The sequence below is a fragment of the Primulina huaijiensis genome, unplaced genomic scaffold (assembly GCF_012295235.1).
Source record: "Primulina huaijiensis isolate GDHJ02 unplaced genomic scaffold, ASM1229523v2 scaffold25443, whole genome shotgun sequence".
Classification (NCBI taxonomy): domain Eukaryota; kingdom Viridiplantae; phylum Streptophyta; class Magnoliopsida; order Lamiales; family Gesneriaceae; genus Primulina; species Primulina huaijiensis.
Window position 1 is genome coordinate 949,800 of NW_027356198.1, and position 21,755 is coordinate 971,554.

General features: G+C 32.9%; 4 protein-coding genes and 1 long non-coding RNA gene across 6 annotated transcripts; 1 reads left to right on the forward strand and 4 right to left on the reverse strand.

The window, feature by feature from the left end:
- Positions 1–270: 270 nt before the first annotated feature.
- On the forward strand, positions 271–1,025 carry LOC140967463 (uncharacterized). Its single transcript, XR_012173583.1, has 2 exons — positions 271–367; positions 877–1,025. It is a non-coding gene; the product is annotated as an uncharacterized lncRNA (long non-coding RNA).
- Positions 1,026–4,749: 3,724 nt separating this feature from the next.
- Positions 4,750–7,116, reverse strand: LOC140967564 (pentatricopeptide repeat-containing protein At3g62890-like). The gene has a single exon (XM_073428169.1). The coding sequence runs from the start codon at positions 7,058–7,060 to the stop codon at positions 5,210–5,212; it is 1,851 nt and encodes a 616-aa protein (XP_073284270.1). The 5' UTR covers positions 7,061–7,116; the 3' UTR covers positions 4,750–5,209.
- A 771-nt stretch (positions 7,117–7,887) lies between these two features.
- Positions 7,888–10,229, reverse strand: LOC140967566 (succinate dehydrogenase subunit 7B, mitochondrial-like). Its single transcript, XM_073428172.1, has 3 exons — positions 10,034–10,229; positions 8,638–8,740; positions 7,888–8,141 (listed from the first exon to the last, which is right to left on the reverse strand). Exons 1-3 carry the CDS (start codon positions 10,160–10,162, stop codon positions 8,068–8,070), a joined length of 306 nt encoding a protein of 101 aa, XP_073284273.1. The 5' UTR covers positions 10,163–10,229; the 3' UTR covers positions 7,888–8,067.
- Positions 10,230–13,463: 3,234 nt separating this feature from the next.
- LOC140967565 (calmodulin-binding protein 60 A-like) lies at positions 13,464–17,430 on the reverse strand. Of its 2 annotated transcripts, none has more exons than XM_073428171.1 (7): positions 16,779–17,430; positions 15,731–15,809; positions 15,553–15,605; positions 14,972–15,456; positions 14,650–14,810; positions 14,319–14,525; positions 13,464–14,201 (listed from the first exon to the last, which is right to left on the reverse strand). In XM_073428171.1, exons 1-7 carry the CDS (start codon positions 16,856–16,858, stop codon positions 13,581–13,583), a joined length of 1,686 nt encoding a protein of 561 aa, XP_073284272.1. In that variant the 5' UTR covers positions 16,859–17,430; the 3' UTR covers positions 13,464–13,580. The 2 variants fall into 2 exon arrangements, with proteins under 2 accessions (XP_073284272.1, XP_073284271.1); XM_073428170.1 differs by having other exon boundaries at positions 13,940–14,201; positions 14,274–14,525; positions 16,779–17,429.
- A 3,880-nt stretch (positions 17,431–21,310) lies between these two features.
- Positions 21,311–21,727, reverse strand: LOC140967599 (metalloendoproteinase 3-MMP-like). The gene has a single exon (XM_073428209.1). It carries the CDS (start codon positions 21,725–21,727, stop codon positions 21,311–21,313), a length of 417 nt encoding a protein of 138 aa, XP_073284310.1.
- Positions 21,728–21,755: the final 28 nt, after the last annotated feature.

Below are 21,755 nucleotides of genomic sequence, written 5' to 3' on the forward strand. Positions count from 1 at the left end.
CATTATGTTGCAGTTCTTCTCACCACCATCTCCTACTCCTCCACCACCGCCGCCGCAGCCGGTTCAGCCGCCACGAAGAGTACGGACAACATCCCACTTCGGGTGACGCGTATCAAGCTTCTTAGGCCAACTGATACTCTTGTTCTCGGCCATGTTTACAGACTGGTCACCGCCCAAGGTTGATTCATTTCTTCATATTTTATTCAGTTCTTATATATTTGTTGAGGTTTTTTTTTTTTTTTTTTTTTTTTTTTTTTTTTTTTTTTTTTNGTCGAAGAAACAAGGACATGGGGAGATGGTGTCGGAGAAATCATGTTCAGATTTTGAACAAGTGATCAAAAGAACTGAATTGGAGAAGGCCATACAGGTAAAAATAAATACTTTTTTGCTCATATGTCTTTTTTGAATTTTCAATTTTATTTTTTTCACGTAAGATTCTGAAATTTTTATGTGCAGCTTTTAAAAAATACCCTGCATTCGAATCTAAAAAATTATATGTACTGTTTCTTTCTTCTAGAGTAGAAGTTTTTTGAGCGTTTGGATCGCTGAATTTGATTATAGTTTTATTGATCACAATAAATTAGATCACATGATTTTAGTAAAGTAATATAAAGTATGATAAATTTCAAATGAACTCATATTTTAGTGAATCTGAAATCGATCTTAATTAACATAAAATAGTATATAAACATATAAATAATAGATTTAAAGTTTATCATTTTACTTCTCTACATAATAGTGAAATCGATTAGTCACCAAATTAAACAGCTCATGCTTTCATCAGCCGACAATTATAATGTTTTCGTTTATTTTATATATATGTGTGTGTGTGTGTGTGTAAGCAATAATTTTTGTTAATTATTATTATTATTTCAGGTGAAGCACAAAGGATCAAGAAATAATAACAACAGCAGAGTAAGGTGTGGTGTTTCTAAAAGCAGAGCTTGGCAACCATCATTAAAGAGCATCTCTGAAGCTCCAAATTGAGTCTCTTTTTTTTTTTTTCTTTTGCAGCTAAATTATCTCTAATTATTAATTCGAACATGGGTCAACCGATTTCCTAACGTCTGTAAGAAAAATCAGACGTAGTTTGCTAAAAATAATGTTTTTCATCATGTGGTGGTGGTCTATTTTCTGTGTAGTATCCACGCATGTATGCCTTTGTTTCATTCGGTCTAACTAATGAAATGCTCAATATTTATATATAAATCAAATGAAGAGATCTTGTGTATTGGTAATCGGTTGGATGAGATTTTTTCCCAGACAATTTCTTGATCCTCCCAAATAACAGACGAGGTGGGTTGTGACAGGTCGGACCATCCTATTTCGACCCTTTTAGTATAACTAAAAACTAGTTAGGTTCGTCGTGTTGACTCGTCCAATCAAATAGACAGGATGAGTTCGCACTTTTCTAACTCATCTCAACCCGCTAGCTAACTCGTTTTGACAGCTCATGCTATCTCCATGATCTTAAAGTTGGATATTTTGTGGGAAAGTATTATGTATGTAAATATGAAATACGAAAAGCAATAAATTTCATAATCTGAAATTGACTATAAATATTTGTTGACCAATTGCCTTCTGCAACCTCGTATCCTACGGCCTCTCTAGTCAATAGATGCATGTACGCTATTGAATTTATTGAATGAATAGTGATCTCAGAAAATAAACAAAAAAAATATCAGAGAGCCAATTAATTCCATTTAATCAGTGTGTGAACAATTTTTTCACATCCCATCAAAAATTTCTCAAATAATTTTACAAAAATATTTAAAATTTGAATAATAATATAAACTTTTTTGGGTTAAAAAATATATGTTAATTTGTATATATTATAAACCACAAACTTTGGAATAATGATGGGATATTAAAAAACGACGGTGGAGTTTCAATTAGGGAAATTTTCCGCAATGAATATGGTATTTGAGTGGACACGCAATGGGTTCAATCGACATTATGAGGTAACAACCAACCAATTAAATTCTAATTCTAACTCCTTTAATTGCACCCTTTACGTACCCTGCCTACCTAGCTTCGATCTTCTTAAAATAAAAATTAATGCTACAATTTGAAAATTCATTAGGTTTCTTTTTCATTAAAGAAAGCAATAGACGAGGCTTTGGACTTAGATTTATAAGGATCCAACATTTTAATGAAAATAAACAATTCATCATGTATTTATATAGTGCCTTGTGTTTGGTCATCCAACTTCTGTTAAGTTTGAAAGTATTGTAATCAACTTTGAATTTTTCGTTATGATTCAATTGTAGATGTAACATCAAACAAGTCAGTAATTTTCAATTTTTTAATATTTTTTCGATGTCATGTTTGTATTTTTTTTGATGTCACAACGAATAAGACCGAAAACAAAACAAAAAATTCAAAGTAAAAAAATAAAAAAAAATTATTTTCCTTGTAATTATTCAAAAGCATATTTTCATTGTTCCCTAATAAAATACAAAACCACATGATTTACAACAATAAAATGCTTTGTTAATTATAAACTTGCTTTTGGAAAAGCTACTTATATATATATATATATATATCTATATATTGTTCCACAAGACCATGAAGACTGCATCATTGTACCGTCACTTGCGAGTCTGGCGGATTCAATGAGTGATAAAGACACCAAAGAAATTGGTTTTTTTATTATTTTATTTTTGCTGTTTTTATATTCTTATATTATATATAAATTAACTAAATGTTTGTAATTGATTTCATCATTAAATATATAAGAAATACTCAAATAATACATATGTTATCAACGTACAATTATTTAAAAAAATAAAATCTGAGAAATTCACGATATAGCAAAAAAAATCTTGAAATAATATTACACTCTTATTACTAAGAAAAAGGAACTAATTAATTTTCCCTTCTGTTCCACTTGCAATTGAAGCGATTAATTATTATTGCAGTTGGAGGAGTCTTGGGACCATGGAATCTATGGTGGCAATTGAGATGATAATTTTGAAATTTGGAATGCAATTTTAAATTCTTGCACGACAACGTTAAAGCCAATTTTATTGGATTTCTTTGTTTGTGAGTTTTATTTTATTTTATTTTTTTATATAATGGAAACAATCAATAATAATAACCAAAAGTCAATGTTTTTTTTATTGTTGCTAAGCAATTGGAGCTTACTTTTCGTTACAAGATTATGATTTCTTTGTAGATTGGAAAAAGCATTGAAATACTATGCTATATAAGGTAACCATGGCTTTTAATGGAAAAAAAAAATGAACCAAATTTATGAGGCTAAGTAGACTTTAAGTAATAAAATGGAAAATAGATAAATAAGAAAAACCCATAAAGATGGGAAAAAAGAAGAATAAATTAGGACAGGAACAGAAAATTTGGTTAAAAATTACATCATCAAAATATTATATAGAAAAAGAATTATTTTGGAAAAATAAAGAGCTCTAAATTGTTTGTTTGTTTGAAGATTTCTGTCTATGGTAATAAAATTGACAAAGGAAATTTATTGCAGCGAGTAAAATGTAGCAGTGGAACTTAATTTTCTGGTACCATTAATTGGACATTTCTCCACTTTGATACGTGATAGAAAAGAACTCCTAACCGAACACAATAACTACAAACAAATTATTTCCTTTTTGAAGACACTGTTAAAAATCGATTTGTCCAAATAGGACTACAAAGACATGTTGCCAAGTCAAATAAATAAGATTTTGATTTTATTTCTACTGAATTTGGCAAGAAATTAGGAAATCCAAAATACATTAATTGTATATAATTACTTGGACAACATTCTTGAATTCATGATAGAAATAATAGGTAGTGATGAAATAATTTTAAGTGGATTTGAATATTTTAAGTGGATTTCAAGTGGCTTTTAACATAATGTTAAACATCACGTTTTTCATTTTATTTAGCATAAAAGTAATTATAAAAAGACAACTGGTTCATCTGTCCAGCATGATGAATTTCGTGTCCCTAAGTAAGAACTAATCAAGAAAACTAAAATCAGTCCACTTTATGGCTATATATGGACTACTCCACACGCTAATAAGCTCTAGGACCACTCAAGTGGATGGCATGATTTGAAGATGAGTTTTTGTTGTGTTTGGGGATAAGAATTTGAAATTTATGGATTTCGATTATAATTTTATTATTTACAATAAAACAATAAAATAAATCTTAGATACATATATTATTTATTTACACATTAGTAAGACAAAATAGATTGAATTTCAAATGACACTATTATTGGCTGACAAAATAGAATGAATTTCAAACGACACTATTATTGGCTGAACTTGAAATTCATCATGATACCCTTGAAATACTATAATAACACGTGATGAGTAGATTTGAAATTTATAGTATTACTTATCTAAAGAACAAAAATATATTTGAAATTCATCAATCCAAACACAATTTGATATTATTCGTTGATTTGGTTCGAGTTTGGTAGTGGTGTACAAAACTTGGATTAGCCAACCAATTGTAGTTTAAAAAGGACAAATAAAACATGTAACAGTTTCTTCTTACAGCCGACTTGGAATGTATCCTAAAAATGTAAAAGAAAATAGTGAACTTTCTAATTGAATTTTCAAGAAAGCAGTAGCATGATAGTCGCAAGCTTTTCGATAATCTGATAGTTGTGAGAAACATGAAACAGAGGAGTTTACTTCACTGGGCAATATTAAATTTACTGAGCTTCAAGCTAGCTAATTGAAATATATTGTTTAGGTGCCATGGTTGTTGAAGCCAAGTCATTTAGGCACACACTTTATCTAGGATAAATTGTTTAGTGCTTCAGTGTTCAGAAAGCTTTTTTCAAGAATCACGAGCATTTCGCAAGTTTCCTCGCAGACTATTTGCAGCAGAATAAAGATCTTCACAGAAACAGTGCCTGCAAAGTAGCTCGAAGCTCTCCTTCCACTAACGGAACACTCAACGTGTTATCACAATACGAATGTAATTCCTCTACCCATGTGACCGAATAATAATACTTCACAGTTTGAAGGAGAGATTTAAAGCCTCTATGTATAATATTGACGTGATTATAGAGGATTTAAAACCATCAACGCTATGATAAAACATAGATAAAGCACAGCAACTCTTACGAGAGACCTAGACTGATTTGGCCAACAAAAGTCATAAGAACAAAAGCTTGGACAAATTTTGTCAAAACTTATAATTGGTGTTGCAATTGTTCTCATTTATGTTTGATGAGATAACACTACCAATATTCATTACAAGAACAATATCCTTCTCTAAAAGTGTGGAAGCGGCATCGATCTCTAACAATAATTTCTCTATCATAAACTTTGGAGATTGCCTTCAGAGCTAAATGACAATCATCACAAGTTCTCAAGTTTTTAACTATCCGTAGAGAAGTCCTAGGAAGAGTATTCATTAGTCCAAAAGCAACAGCTAGTTTCTCACTATGCCAAGCTACTGCGTGTTCTTTATCTTCCTCACTTATATCAAATGAAACATGAGAAGAATCAGCAGTATAACCGACTAGACCAATCCTTTGCATTATTTCAGTTAACTTGATCTGAATTTCTATTATTTGTGGATGGATCACATCTGCAACTCGAAACTCATGAGAAACGCCATTTAAATCTATCCAACTACATCCAATATCAGATTGGTTCTTTCGCAACCCCATTACGTTTCTTATTTTAGCAACTTTATCCCATTTTCCAAGAGAAGCGTACAAGTTTGAAAGCAGCACCTTCCCACCATCATAACAACTAGGATAAAGTTGTTCTAAGTGATTTATCACTCGCTCTCCAAAATCAGAATTACGGTGAATTCTGCAGGCGCTTAACAAAGCCCTCCACACAGCAACATCAGGATTAACTGTCATGCTCTTCGCTACGCCAAATGCCTTTGCCAAGTACCCAGCACGGCCAAGTAAATCAACATAGCAACCATAGTGCTCAATTTTAGGCGTGATTCCCCATAAATCCTCCATGTTATGGAAAATTGAGGAACCGTGATGGACCAATCCAGAATGGCTACAACCATTTAAAACCCCCAAAACAGTAACGCCATTTGGCTTTAAATTCTCAGTTAACATTCGATTAAACACACGTACAGCATCATAACCAAGCCCATGAATCGATAAACCTGAAATCAGACTTGTAAAATTATGAACATCTGGTCTTGGAATCTTATTAAAAACTATATAAGCACAATCTATTCTCCCACATTTAGCGTACATATCGATTAGCGCAGTCTTAATATTTGAAGTTTCTACTATTTCGTTCTTGTCTATATAGCCATGAATCCAGTCCCCTTCATACAATGAACCCAGATGAGCACAAGCAGAAAGTGAACAAACAAGAACAGCTTCATTCGGCCTCATTTGAGCAATCATCTCACGAAAAAAGCTAAGGGCATCAACATATTTGCCACAACCAACAAAACCGGAAATCATGACAGCCCAAGAAACCTCATTTTTTACTGGCATTTCCACAAAGATTTCATCTGCTCTACACATGTCCCCATTCTTAGCATACGCAGACACTAAGCTAGTCCACGAAAACACGTCTCTATCCGACATTTTTACAAACACAGCATATGCATCATCCACTTTCCGGAAAACACCATACATATTGATCAAAGAATTCGCCACGCATAAATTCGCGCACCACCCTTTTTTTACCACCATCCCGTGAACGATCTCCCCGTACACAATCGAGTTTTGGTGTGTACAGGAAGTAATGACAAAATTAAACGTATAATCATCAGGCACAACGCCAATTTGGTTTTCCAAATTAAGCATGCGGTGTAAAAGATAGATGGGTTCCAAAAAATCTTGGACTTTTGAATAGGCTCTGATCATGAGATTCCATAACAGAGTCGGAGGTGAAGGCAAAGGGTAGTCGTCGAACAAGGCTCTTGCAGTGTCGAGGTTTCTGGTGTGAAGGTAAGAATGGATAAGTGAATCAATCAAAAAAAGACGCGATGACGAGAGTGACTGAGTGATGATTTGGGCATGTATTTGCTTAATTTGAGAAGTAGGTGGACGTTTTTTGAGTAATTGAGAGAGGGATTTCTTGGAAATTTGTGAGAGCATGGAGTTGCATGGATTGGTTCATAAAATGGTGGCACCCACCCTGTGAGATATGTAAATTAAACGCTTAGCTTTAGGAATCAATGTTACTTGATACTTTCAGTTAATTTATATAATCTGGTTCATACTTACAATAATTATATCATTAAAATAAAAATTTTCAAAGATTATCCAAATAGAATATTGTCTCCAAAATTGACTCATGAAAACGCTCTTAATAATTTTTGTGTATATATAGCTTCTCTCCCTTACATAAGTGAGTTTTTTTGGCGCTGAGTGATTCAGTTTTTCAAAGGATCAATATGTAGTTGTAACTTGCAAGCTTATATACAAGACTTTAATAGACACTTCAACTTTGGATAAGTGATCAATCTTTTTATGTATAAAAAAATTTCATCCAATGACAAGCCAAATCCAAGGCAAGATTTGCCAACGTTGATCCTAAAATTTGGAAATTGTTGTATTTGGATAATATTGTTATCGTTTCCTATTACTCTTATAGCTATTAAATGTGGATGAAATTAAGCAATTTTTAACTATATTTTGATTACAGAAAGATACATTTAAAATATCATTATGTATTTTCTTTATTGTATATAATTTTTAGAAATGATGTCGCTTGAGATACTACATCCGATGAATTTCGGATCCCAATTCCGGCCCAAGACAGCGATTAAGGAAACATGAATAGTAGACCATTCGTCAGTTTAGTGTCAAGACCTGAAAATGAAGCAAAATGTGATCCAAAAAAAATACCCGAACTCAAATTGAAATACCTGATTAAAAAATAGGGGTAAGCTTGCAACTGAAATTTTATTAGCAAGGAAGCGAGATAAAAAAAATTAAAAAAAAAAAAAAAAAAATTTTACATGCCAAATTCCCCAGTCCCACACAATTGAGAAGTATACAGAGCCACTTCATTCTCCAACAAAATTATTTTTGAATTAAAGAACCAAAATGCTGCTTCCCTTATCCGTTTAACTACCTCACATCATGAATAGCTTCTGGTGTTACACACTATCTTCTGCTTGTTTACGGGTTTCCTCTCGCATGACTGCTCTAACATAGATCTCATAGCAGCATCCTGGCAACAAACACCATGTATGGCGTGGAGTACGTAAAAGTTTGAAATGGTAAGTAGCAAAAACTGGTAGCAGCAATTAAAATATTGATTTGTTCATATATCCAAATCATAAATCAAATAATGAGTTCGTTGTAGGAGGAGCGCAAAAACAAATTGAGCCAACTCTAAGAAAGTTTGATTCACATTCACAGTAAATGAACTTGAACAAAGCTTAAACATATTCAAGTTGAATTCAAACCCAAATATAATTATTTTTTCAAGCTGGCTATAAAAAGAGGATGACCTTCTGAGACTCTTACCCTCGCTTCCCCTCCCACATCATTGCATGATCAGTTACTTGAATCATGATAAAATGAGTAACAAAGATTTAAAGAGGATTGCATTATCTGCACCTTAAGGTTATCAGGTGAACCGAATAGTTTAGTGGGACAAACAGCTTTCACGCAAATCACAATAATACACCTCAGATCAAATTGTAGCGCAGAGAAAAGCATACCAGCTACAACGACGATAGTCAGAACATCTCCAAATACTTTGAGGCGCTTCACACTTTTCTTATACGACTTGAAGCGATTTAGAGCTGGGTCTTCTGCCAAAAGCTGAAAACCAAAAGAATCATTATCAAACGAAACCCGTGAAATAGAAATCAATTCTTGAATAAAGGAAAGAATATATCAGATGGGTGCCCACAGTGGACATGCGAGTTAGCTTTCAAGCTTCTGTCAAGAAATCCTTTGATTCATCAAACCATTACTTGGGAGCAACGTAATTACATAACTTAGCAAGTATAAAATACATTTCTCAACACAAAGCATGATAGGGGTTTTAAACACATGGACAAACTGTAATATTCATTAAAATACATTATACAACTTGGAAATATTTAGAATGAGATATGCCCAAGAATAAATATAAGATGATACTCTCAAGTCTTAATTCAACAAAAAAAATACAGAACTCCTTTAGTATGCAGCCTAATATCTGAAGAAAGGATCAGCTCGCCTGTCAATAAAGAAAATTCTCAAAGGCAATCTAATGAATTTTTTATGCAAGAAGACAAAAGTAAATCGTTAGATTACTTCTATCAATTGAGAGCTTAAGAATCATTACACATTTTAATATCATTAAGGCAGTGGTTAGCTCTATATATATGATCTGAAATGGATATGAATCCATACATTTCAAAAAATCCAAAAATAAGAGAACTTGGAATTATTTCTCAATACAAAACAGGTTAAAATGTCGGCTAAACTATTTGAGATTCAATAAAATTTATAATATCCAAACAAGTGGAGTCGATTTACATAAAAAATTGGATTCATTAATCTCATGTCCTTCAAAAGACAAAAAAAAAATCGCCTAATGCATCACTATCCATCAAGTGGAGTCCATTGTTACCCAAATTCTGACCAATGGAGCTACTAGGGGCAGATTCATAGAATAGGAGACGAGGCAAATTAATGGGTTTTAGGCTATAAAATATAATTTATTTTCTAAAAAAATCACATCTCAAACTCAACTCTTCCATTTCATTTGGGTGACGACTACAGATTGGCCTCAATAGGTTAGGTCAAAGAGCTACCATAAACAGAGCGAGAGCCCCTCTTCGTTTGTATAAAACTCTTTTATCCTCTCTCTCTCTCTCTCTCTCTCTCTCAAGACCGTGTTAGGGCTTCATTCTCGATCCAAATCTCATCCTCATCTGAGACAAAAAGTAAGACTCTTTTGCCCCATTCCCCCATACCAATCCGGGAACCTCAGATAAGTGTCATAAACACTTCATTCGATAACGATCACAAAAGCAAACGAAATCAAAAGTAACATTAACCCAAATGAGTCTAATTTCAGAATCATATACAAATTATAAAAACTCAGACAATTTAAGTACTCACAGCCTTCTCGCGAGCCCCAGGTTCAACATGAAAGCCACGCCTCGATAGAGTCAACGAATCGTCGGCCTTCTGCGCCCGAGAATTGAGCCGAAGCGCAGAAAAGGTAGTCTTGTTGAGTAAAAACGCCATTTTTTCCCCTATATCAGACCTCGAAGAATGCAGAGAGGAAAAAGGGAAAATATAAAAAAAAAAAAAAAAAAAAAAAAAAAAAAAAAANGTAGATTTCGTACTTCGATGCGTGTTTGTGTGAATATTTGCGAATTCTTCCATATCAAATCACAAATTATGTTTACCTCCCAAAACTAGTGGCATACCGACTAAAAATGTAAACTAATCTAACCGAATCAATATTTATAAAAATTTAAAGTTCGAATTAAATATATTTGAATTCAAGTTTAATTCAAACTTTGAAAAATTTAAATTTTTTTGCTCGAACAGCGGCTCGAAATGAAGTTCGAACCTATTTACGAGTTATTCGAACAATTGTTTGAACATTAAGGTCGAGAATGAAAGTATGAAAGCTAGAAATGTGTATATATTTAATATAATTTTATTATGTTAATAACATATTAAGGCTCGCAAACAATCAAACAAAATAATTTTTACTCAAACTTTTCTCGAAAAAAGTTCAAACATATTTGAATTCGGCTCATGTTCGATAACTTTAAATATAAATCAAATATTTATCGATCTAGATCAAAAAACTCACATACCGATTCGATTTATTTATAGTTATAGTAGTTGTGTCACGTCCCGAGACCGAGTTTAGTCGACACCGACGTTGTTTAGCAATCACACAATCGAAAACAACAAGTCTCGTAACACAGTATAAACCACAACCAATTTATATAATAATTTCCAATGAATAACATTGTCTTTACAACGAAATAAGTGAAAAACAACAGAATTAAAGCGGAAGCGTTACAACTTAAAGTAAATTTAAACTTAAATTCATAATCTCGAAACTTCACCATCCCAAAACCGGTCCAATTTTTCCTCTTCAAGCTGTTCCTCAGGCTTATCTAGGAAGATGATAGTAAGATGTTAGTGATTTGATCGTCACGCAGCAAGTAGGAGCAGTTTGAACACAACATGCATAAATTTCGAAGCACATACCATGTACAACATTACTCATATCACATGCATAACATTGACTAGGCACTGAGATTCCTCTATTTTCCATGGTTTATTGATATCAGTCCCTGATTTTTACTCCTCTAAGATGATGATGCCATATAACGGTTACAATTCCACCGTGTAAGGGCCATAAACATGTCATATTGGGATTCTCACCTATATCAAGTCGAATCATCACAGTGCTCACACACACATCATACGAAAATCATATCAAGAATGTAGTAGAAGAAGAATTTGCACTCGACCGAATTTTCCAAAGAAAAAAATGCATAACCGAAAATCAACTTTAAAACAAGCCAACTTACCTCAATTTTTGAATGCTAAAAACGTAAAGGGTTTCTGCGATGGGAGTTCGAAATTCCTCCGGATATGGACTACAGCAGAGCTTCGCTCCTCGACATAAAGTGAAGAGAGTTTCGAAAATTCTAGGGAGAAAATTTCGAAATTGATGTGTGAATTTTTCGAATGGAATGTGTTGGTATTTATAGGAGTGAGATGAAAATCTTACCATAATTCGGTTGATATTTCTTCCAAAATTGTGAGATATAATTATCGAGATATATATTTCATACTTAGAATCATGCCATAACAAATAAATTGTGTAATATACATTGCAAATTTCGAAATTTGGCTTCTGGAGTGGATGACTGAACACATACTGCTTTCTCGTGCATATTCATAATGTACCTGAACTGTATTGCAAATTTGTTAGCTTCCTTGTTGAGAAAGCTGCCTTAATTGTATGCAATAATTTTTTCTCATTATGATGATATCCATCCTAAATTCGAAATTAATGTGTATACCTTATACTGGATTTCGAATTTAAGGTATTTATCGGTTGAGAAAAATTTTGATTACCATGTATTATTTAGTATTTTCGAAATATCTATTATTCACATAATTCGAAAATAATATCATATACGTGTATGTAATAAATAAGAATTTTACAACTCCCAAAATATTTGGATATCACAAATGATTTTTCATTTTAGCATAATGATTGACTGAATCAAAATCATATATTTGGGGGGCGGTGAATGTAATGTTTGATAGTTGTTATCGTGCTATTTTTCCAAGAGATGGCTTTTATGCAATCGAATTTGGAATTTAAATTATTTAAGTTGTATTGCATATCCTTGTCTACGTAGACATGATTAGAGTTGGATTTGATTAATTATCAAATTCTATCAATTCTTTAATAGAAATGTTACCACTCACTAAATCTATGTAACCCGTTTTAATTATTGTCGATAAATGATTTTTTATCCTTTAATTGGTGTATTTTTAATCCCTCCATCTAATTTGACACAATCGATCAAAATGAATATAAATTATTGTTTGCACCGCAAATTATGATGCATGCAAAGCATGTGATCGTGCCAAATATGAAATGATCTGACTTGTATTATCAAACGTTATGTATCTTGATTTGACTGTTTGTTATAATTCATCCGGTATGACTTCAAAACTCATAATTTGGTTAAATAATATAGTAAAAATTGCAAAAAAATAATCCATAAACAACATCAAATTTAATTTTGTTGTTATGAACTTGAGCGAAATTTTTACAAAAATGATAAATGAATATGTCAAAAATTAAATAAACTAGACCACTGAAAATTGAAAATAAGCGAACAAATCATTGAGAGAATTTTCATAAATTTTTTTATGTTTGTTGATGACTTTTGCGAGAGATTTCTTCTGATTCTTGTTGCTGCTTTTTGTTCAACTCCTCGGAGTAGTTTCGGTCACGTTCCACGATCATCAACCATGCATGGGTCATGGACCAACTTCTCCAATCGTGCAGATCAATCGATTTCTTTATGTGTTGATAACTGGTCTTACACATTATATGGACCTCACCGTGAGCTTTGTAGAATTTGAGTTTTGGAAATTCGGGCTTAACAATTATTTACTAAATAACTTTTTTTTGAAGTGATTTATTAAATAATTATGAACACATATTTAGAACTCACTTGTATTTTTAGCCAAATGAATTAATTCTTGAAAGTGATAAAAGAGATATTTGGAGGATATTTGATTAATAAAATAGAAGAAATATAATTATAATAACAAAGTAAATTTAAAGTTTTAAAATAATTACCAACTAAATACGCGTGGCCATATGTTTGAGAAAATGCAATATTATTAAATATTAATACATGAATTTTACTCGTAAATGTGAAAATATAAAATTTTAAACATTATTTTATATTATTTGAAATTAGATTTTTATTTTAAAATTGATAAATTACATAAAACTCATACTTATAAAAATTATCGTAAAACTCAGAAAATCCTCTCAAGCCACCCATTAACACCCTTATTTACTTGTGTTAGACCACACATGAGATCTTTTCAAGGTCTGTGCACGCACACTCTTAGCCATCTAAGACCACTTAAGTGCAGTCTAGATAACAGTTGTGTGCACATCTAACATCGTCTCAGGTCTGTCGCGAACACGGTTTTTTCGGGCCACCATCCTCCTTATCGAGAACCTCCATCTCAATAAGCTCAACAAAATATTCCACCGGCTTTGAGTTTTATCGACAGGAACTGCCGAAGCAGGCAACAATGCATCCATGCAACTACGTAAATCAGATGATAGTTCAATGTCTGAACCCTGGAGCGAGAAATCTGTCCCACCGAACTGGGTATGCTCGTTTTCACGGAATGCTCCAGCCATGGAATCGGTGTTATAGATTAAGCTACCAGTTTCTTGATTCGGGAAACTCGAGTTTTGTCCAATCCCAATTTCCATGGGTTCAACACCACCTTGTGGATAGTGGATGTTATATACCGACTGCATAAAATCCGGGGATGACAGATTTTGTAGGGAGTAGCTGGATTCATCAATCCTTTGAGATATTAGTTCTCGAAGGTAACTATCCTCTAACGGCAAACTTTGAAATGATGCACCAGTAGATAAGCACGATGAAGAGGCGAGCGTATTTAGAGACGATTCATCATAAAACACGACGATATTCTCCTTATCTTTAAATGCAGAGATCACCAGCTCGCGGGCATCAGCCTGAAACAGAAACTGTTAGAATATATCGAGGCATCTTTGAGCCTACACAAATGATGACTCAAGAAACTTAACCTATGCAACATTAACCAACAAGGTTAAAAGGTACGGGGATCCTGCCTTTTGTGGTTCAGACAGGTTATCAGCAGATATGTACTGCCCGTTCGAAAATGTCCCCATCACTTGCCCAACTAGATTAAAAACAACCCCATTTTGTTGTTGAGATTGAGAGGCATCGTACAAGTATAATTTCTTATCAAGAACACACGTTCGAGCATGCTCAACCATAACGTCCCACATCTTAGGCGGCATACCAGACCCAAGGATCTGCAAGCATACAAACAAACAGTCACGAATATTGACAGTTGAGGAAAGTTTGTACTTTTTTTATACACGGACACTTAAGTAATGCAAGACGATAATCGACACATATGATGCATCGAAATCTTACACTTCGAAGCCTTGTGGGATCTAAGAAGAGTAAACACAGAAAGTCCTGCACAGTGTTTACTCTTTCCTTTCGTAACCGCTTGTGAAAAGCGCCGTCTTTGCCAATTTTTTCAAGACGCCATACTTCGTCAGAAAGAGATGGAGGGTGATGTTTCTTGTACACTGGAGGAAGTACAGAACTAAAAGTTAAATCATATGACTTAAAATTTTACTCGTCCCAATTTTCTAGCCTCTTCAATTCTTATTTTCCACTTGAAATAACAAGAAAGCACAAAAGAAATTAGAATAAAAGAAACTCGAACTGATATCAACGAAGGACTCACATTCTCCACGATGATCTCTTACAACAAAGGCTTCTGATTTTGCTTCCTTTACTCTTGCACCACCTGTATTTTCAATAAGTCTAGCTCCCAACCTGAATTTACGACTTCTTGTCCAGCTCGAATTATCTGTAAGCGAGATATCTTCAATTGGAGCAATACCATCTTTAAGAATCACAAAAGTGTCCCCCGTCAGAAGGGATTTTTTGCCTTCTCTTTCTCTCACTATATTATTCTTGAAATCTTCAGAAGTCCAATTGTCACCTTCATCGCCATCAAAATCTCCCTCAAGAACCACAATTTCAACTTTTCCAGATGATTCAGGGCCACAAGAAACAACTTTCCTTGTATGAGCATCAAATAAAGCTACAGCCAGATTGTTGCACCCTTCTCCTTCGATTCGAGTCCCGGTAAACACAGGAATGGATATAGCGTTTAAAAACTGCAAAGTTCTTGATTCAGAACAGTGTGTGTTTGTCACACAATTCCTAGATTAAAAAAAATCATGTTAATCTCCAGACATTTAAGAAAATTACCATAAATATGATCATTAATTCTTTCCAGTAAAAGATCTGATCCCATACCGTTTCATATTGGTTGAGTATTTTCTTAAAGCTAAATCCACTTCCTCTTTCACCTGAGATCCAACATTGGAATGGACCAGAGTTACTCTTATTTGTACAGTGTAATGACTGAAGTAAGAATCAAAGAGATACCGAGTAGAAATTTCTCAAAGCATGTATTTCAAGGCCGTGAACTTACAACTCGACGAATCAAAGGCTCCAGAACCGGCCCGGTTAGCTGTTGGAATCTGTGCAGATTCAATGCATCTAGCACCACTCTACAAAAATTGAATGAATACGATATTCAAGAAAACTTTAAGGAGAAACACCGTGAAAACTCCTGTGAGCTGATAAATTGCAAATCAAGGTCAGTAAAAATTTCAAATTTGATGAGCATTTGTTTTTCAGGAAATATAAAGTGCACCGCCAGAATGAAACTAACTCAACCAACGTCTCATTCCGGCAGTCGACTAAATTAAATTATTGGTTCACCTTTCACGAATTAACTTACTCCAAAGGAAATCCAATTATTCAGCTCATTTTTTCCGTGTAATGTGTCAAGTACTAGACACAAAAAACAATATTTTTTGTGGTACAAGCATATACAAATGGCTACTAAATTTATTTAAAATACAAAACAGGCCATGCTTAAAATCTGGCTTGGATCTTTAAAGCATTCTAAGATGCGTGCTACACGCTCAAGAAGTGCACCTCATTAAAGAATGTCTCCAAGCGCAAAAGCACTTCAGAATGCCCTTTCGAGCAAACAAAAGCAAACCAAAATTTTCCTACCACATAACATGTTCTTGTTCTTTTGCCTTAGCATAAATTAATGGCCAACCAGAAGAGAAAAACAGAATCTCAGAAATTCCACCTCAAACCTACAAATTCCAAGGCCCGATGCATGAAACTCTAAAACCAAATTGAAATTTCAGTAGTGCAGAATTTCAAAAGCACGTTCATTCAGCGCACAGAATTACGATAATATTTTTAAAACTAAAAAAATAAAAAGATATTTAATAGATGTACTTTCAACTCTCGTGAATCAAGATGTATCATCACTGTAACATAGCAGTAATGGTGCAATATACAGTCACATCAAGAATCATGAAAAACGGAAAAACAACAAACAAGTCAAGAAAGGAGCAAAATCCCGCATCCCAAAACGCTGAAACGTCCAGCTAATGGCAAAAATAATTCAATAAAATGAGCCCATAATTTTGTTGCTGCGATTTCGAAAACTCAACCTTTTGAAAGAAGGTAATTTCCTGGGACGCAAGTCATCGGAGGAGCAACCTTCCCCTCGTTGCGGCCGCTTCTCAGACATTTCCAGAACTGCACCAAAGAAAATGAAGACAGCAAGTGCCTACTCTTCTGCCCTACGACTTGATCGTGGCAACTCTCAAACATGTAATAACTGCAAACAATATAGATAAAGCAACCGCAGCGAGACGGATAAGAGAAGCAAAAGAAAACATATTTCTTCCGGGTAAAAAAGCCCAACACGCAGTGCTACGTTAAAAAAAAAAAACCAACGTACAAACGGATGAAAAAGAACAACAGAGCAAACAATAAACAGATAAACAATGGGTGCGTTCTTGTTTGTGTCTAGTGGTTTGAGAGGATGAAAAAATAAACGACTTGTGATGGGAATAAAAGTAAAAAACTAAACGATAAAAATTTCTTGAAATCAGAAATATAGAAGTCACGAATCTGTACGGGCTTCAGATTCTGAACGATTCACGGCTTTCTAGATTTCCAAAAGGCAGATTATTACAGGGTTATTAGGGTTTTCTTTGCTACTTTCTGTGGGATTTGAGTTCAAATTTCTGGAAGCTAAGCCGTAAACGATGAAGTTGAAGTTGGCAAAATGTAGACTTGGAGGGGCTGATGTGTTGCTCCGGTGTAGGGACACCCATTTAGGAATTGAATTTATGAGTAATTATCGAAATATTATTCTATTCCCTCTTAAAAAAAAAATCATATTTTTTTTTTAAAAAAAATCAATTTTGTAACTTCTGATTTAAATTTAAAGAAATTGCTAATCCTTAAATATGGATCAGTGCCGATTTACTTTTGCCATTTGAAACAAATCGAACTATTCAAAGAAAATAGACAAAAATTTCAACAAAAGACCTCAAAATATTTTACCATAAATATTGTAATATTTAATATTGGCCGGGTTGGTAATTTACAGACAATCCACTTTAAAGTGATATTTTTTTATAAATATTTAAAATTACTTCATCCTCATTTAATTAAAAGATATTTATTTTAGTAAATTTGTATATTATTTATAAGTGACATATCTCAATAAAAAATATTCATTTATTTTATCTATAGTTTAAACATAAAAAACTATGATAAAAAAATATTTTTTTACTTTTATATTTTAATATTAATATAATATCTAAACGTGTTATACAAATAAGATAGTGCCACTGGAAGCAAGTGTGTATCATATTCACAAGTATCATTTAATTTAATTTTACTTATTCAAAATACATTGAATAAGATATAACATTAATATCCTTTCAAAACACTCGATCTTTTGTTAATATGTTGAGTTGTGAAAATTGTATTAATCTTGTATAATTGCAAGACGTAAAGTTGAGATATTTGACCAACTGGAAATTAAATGAAGTCGATCTGAAAATCTGGTGAGGTCAAATATTTAAATAATATATCATAAACCAGGAATACAAACAACTAGCGGCCAAAACAGCTAGAAAGACAAGTCAATTATCTAGAAATCATATCTCATGTCGGTCGAGTGAATTCGGATGTTATCGAGGTGAAATGGTGGTCTCAACTCTCAAGATCTAACCGGCCAAACATCATCGAAAAAGACGGCTAGCTCGATAGACCAGCTCTAGTATTTTGGTAATATCTCTCAGCTCAATTATCGTAATAGAACGATTCAGCATGCATTGAAAAATTAAGACAATGATCTACAAATCACCTCAAATGTTGAAGTCTGAATCAAAGTTTGAGAGACAGATAATTCGCAAATGTTATAGTCCGAATCAAGTTATTGTAGCTCAAGTTTTTAAAGAAATTTTTTGAAAGAATTTATTCACCACCTCTAAACTCTAACTCAATCATAACATAATCTAACAGTATATACAAATTAGAAAGGTTTCGTAAAATTCTGGTTTCTCAAATATAATAAAACTTTTGCTGACATTTAGAAATACTTGAACGAATTTCGTCCAGAAAATTAAATATATTGCCAATGTTATGGGTGAAGTTTTATGGATTTTAAGTTTTACTTCTAATATACGATCTCCATATATAAATTAAAACAAAATATCAAGTTTAGTCATTTATGTACATAAGTTCGACATTTTTGGCCTCGTAAATTTTGTTAAATCAATTAATAATCATGTAACTACGTTTCGATTATAAATCTAAATCATTCATTGTTAAATTTTTTTAATTATGTGGTTAATAAATTTTTCGTGTCATGCACGTATATTTAACAATGTAATTATGAAGATTAACAAAGATATTGATAATTTAGTTATATCATTTTAACGAAAAAGATTGAAATTGATCATCGAAACTTAGTTACATAACTATAATCGATTAAAAAAATGATACAATACTAAAATGTCACACCTCAATATATACATAATTAAAATTAACATTTTGCCTAAATTATACGTAGGATATCAAACGTATACTAATTTATGATGTTAATTGAATAACTCTACAAATATATTTTCCTACAGTTGATGAAATCTTGATAATTTACGTGCTAACATTTGAAATTAAAGGACAAAAAATAAATAGGAAAAAAATCCACAAAAGCCATGGCGACACCACATATCAATTGTTGTGCGGCCAAACCTAAATAATACAGATTGCAACTCGACAAGCTCAGCCTAGTTCTACGAAGCTTCCTTAGGACAATGACATATGCTTGAAATTGGAATCTATTTTTTTTCCCCCTTCAATAATTTATTACAATCTGGATTTTTGGGATGCAAATAGTTATAATTTGTGTTATCTAGCGGATTCCTTATCCAATAGATTGTAATAGATTTCCACCTATCATGTTTTGAAATAATTTACATATCATCCGGTACACACAAGGTTGATATGACGGTATAAGAGATAGTATAAGATGTCAGTAGTAGCAGTGTCAGAGGAAAGGACATGAGAAACCATCACGCCCTCAAGAGAGGTCGGACACTGAAAACAAAGTTATCATTACTTGTGCATCTATAAATATCCACGTTTTTATTAATTTGGAAGTATTCAGTCCACTTGTTATTTCAATAAATACTCTATATACATTCTCTATATTGCAGCTCTTCCCTTTGCAGAAAATATTTAACCGATTTGAATGTCGGAGTGGCTACGTCGAAAAACCTTCCGGCGTCCCCACTAAAGTTCATCTACTCTCTGAATGTGCATATTCTTTCACCTGGGTACCCTCCGTCCGACCTCGAGCGTGCCCGAGAAGAATTCACTCGACTGTATAAAATCGCCCATTAAACTCACCTGATTTGCGGATCAACATCATAACATACGAAAAATATGTATTTAAATTGAATGTCTATATTTATTCAATATTATTAAGTTTGAGACACTTAGAGAAACTAACTTTTGGTGTCATAATCTGTTTTAATAATTATATACATTAATAAAATTTTAAAACTTTAATGCAAGTTACATGTAGCTTAGTGGATAGATTATTTGTTTTTTAAACATCAAGTTATAGGTTCAATTTCTATTTTGATTTTTTTTCTTTTTTTTTTTTCTATTTACTTTTTTAATTCATATATCAAAATTATAGTGTAATTATTTACTATTTTCAATAATTATATTTTGATTCTCATTTAAATATAAAACAAAATAAATTATAAAAAATATTATATATACGTAATACGTGTGTCGGTGAATTAATATCTAGAATTGGTGACCTGCTGGGACTGGTAACAATATTGGGCATAGAAAAATTTATGTACTACTACGAATCACGTGCATGCATGAATGTAGTTCTATTTCATCAGACTTTTTTCTATAAACAATTCAAATGTTTTACGTGGATGGTAATGCATCCCGGCCCTCAGTCACATGACAAGATACAGTTTTTGAGATCCATATTATATATATAATAATATTTTTTCACAAAAGTTGAGTCAATTTTGTGAGACAGATCTCTTATTTGGGTCATTCATGAAAAAAATATTACTTTTTATATTAAAAATATTATCTTATTATTGTAAATATAGATATGGTTGACTCATTCTAAAGATAAAGATCCGTGAGATAACGAGACCTACTAGTTTTTTTTTTTGAAAAAGTAAATCGATTAATATGTTTTATCACAATATTTTATGTGTCTGTGGCTCTTTTTTTTAATTATTGTAGATAATTAAAACATAGAAATCTGTTGTCATTGAGCTTTCTACCATCATTGCATATAATGATAATTATATTCAAATGATTGGTCAAGTTACATTAAATATGAAAGATTATTCGTATCTAATCAATTGCTTTGCTCCTTAATTATCATTTAAACCACTTTTACTATTTTTGGAATTTACATATAATGAATATTATCAAGGCTGATTTCATGCATAATTGACTTATTTTCCGATCAATTATTATACCAACTTAAATGTAATTATTTATTATATTCACGTTATTATTGAAATTCTTATTTCCATCTCTATGTAAATGAAATTAAGACAAGTTGTCTGTTGTTTTTAGAAATTGTACAAAGCCTTAATCCCTTTAATATCATCCTCATGCAAACCTTTTTTTCTTACCCCCTTTTGGACTTCAATGTGCTCGAGCCCAATGGTATGCCCAAACTCATGAAGCCCAACGTTTCCATGTCCAACCCATCGTTGTCCCTCTTGCTAATGGACCAATTTTGGGCCGAATCAAAATGGACCCTCCCATCTGGCGTCCCGAATGCATGAGCCACGTGACCATTGGCACCATCGAAGGGAAATTCATCGCCATGATACCCACGCAAGAAGCTAATCCAAATATCAGCTTGCGCAAATTTCTTGACTCGGTAGAATTTGCTAGGCGAAACCGATGCCCATCGTTGCAGCGCATGCTCTAACGGTTGTTTTACGTGTTCTTCCACATTCCGGCTAAAAGCATATCTGATTCTCCTTCCAGGCCATCTTGGACTTCCTGGATAGAATGTATAACATGAACTCTCATACATCCAGTCTTTTCCATGATCCTGCTCGTGT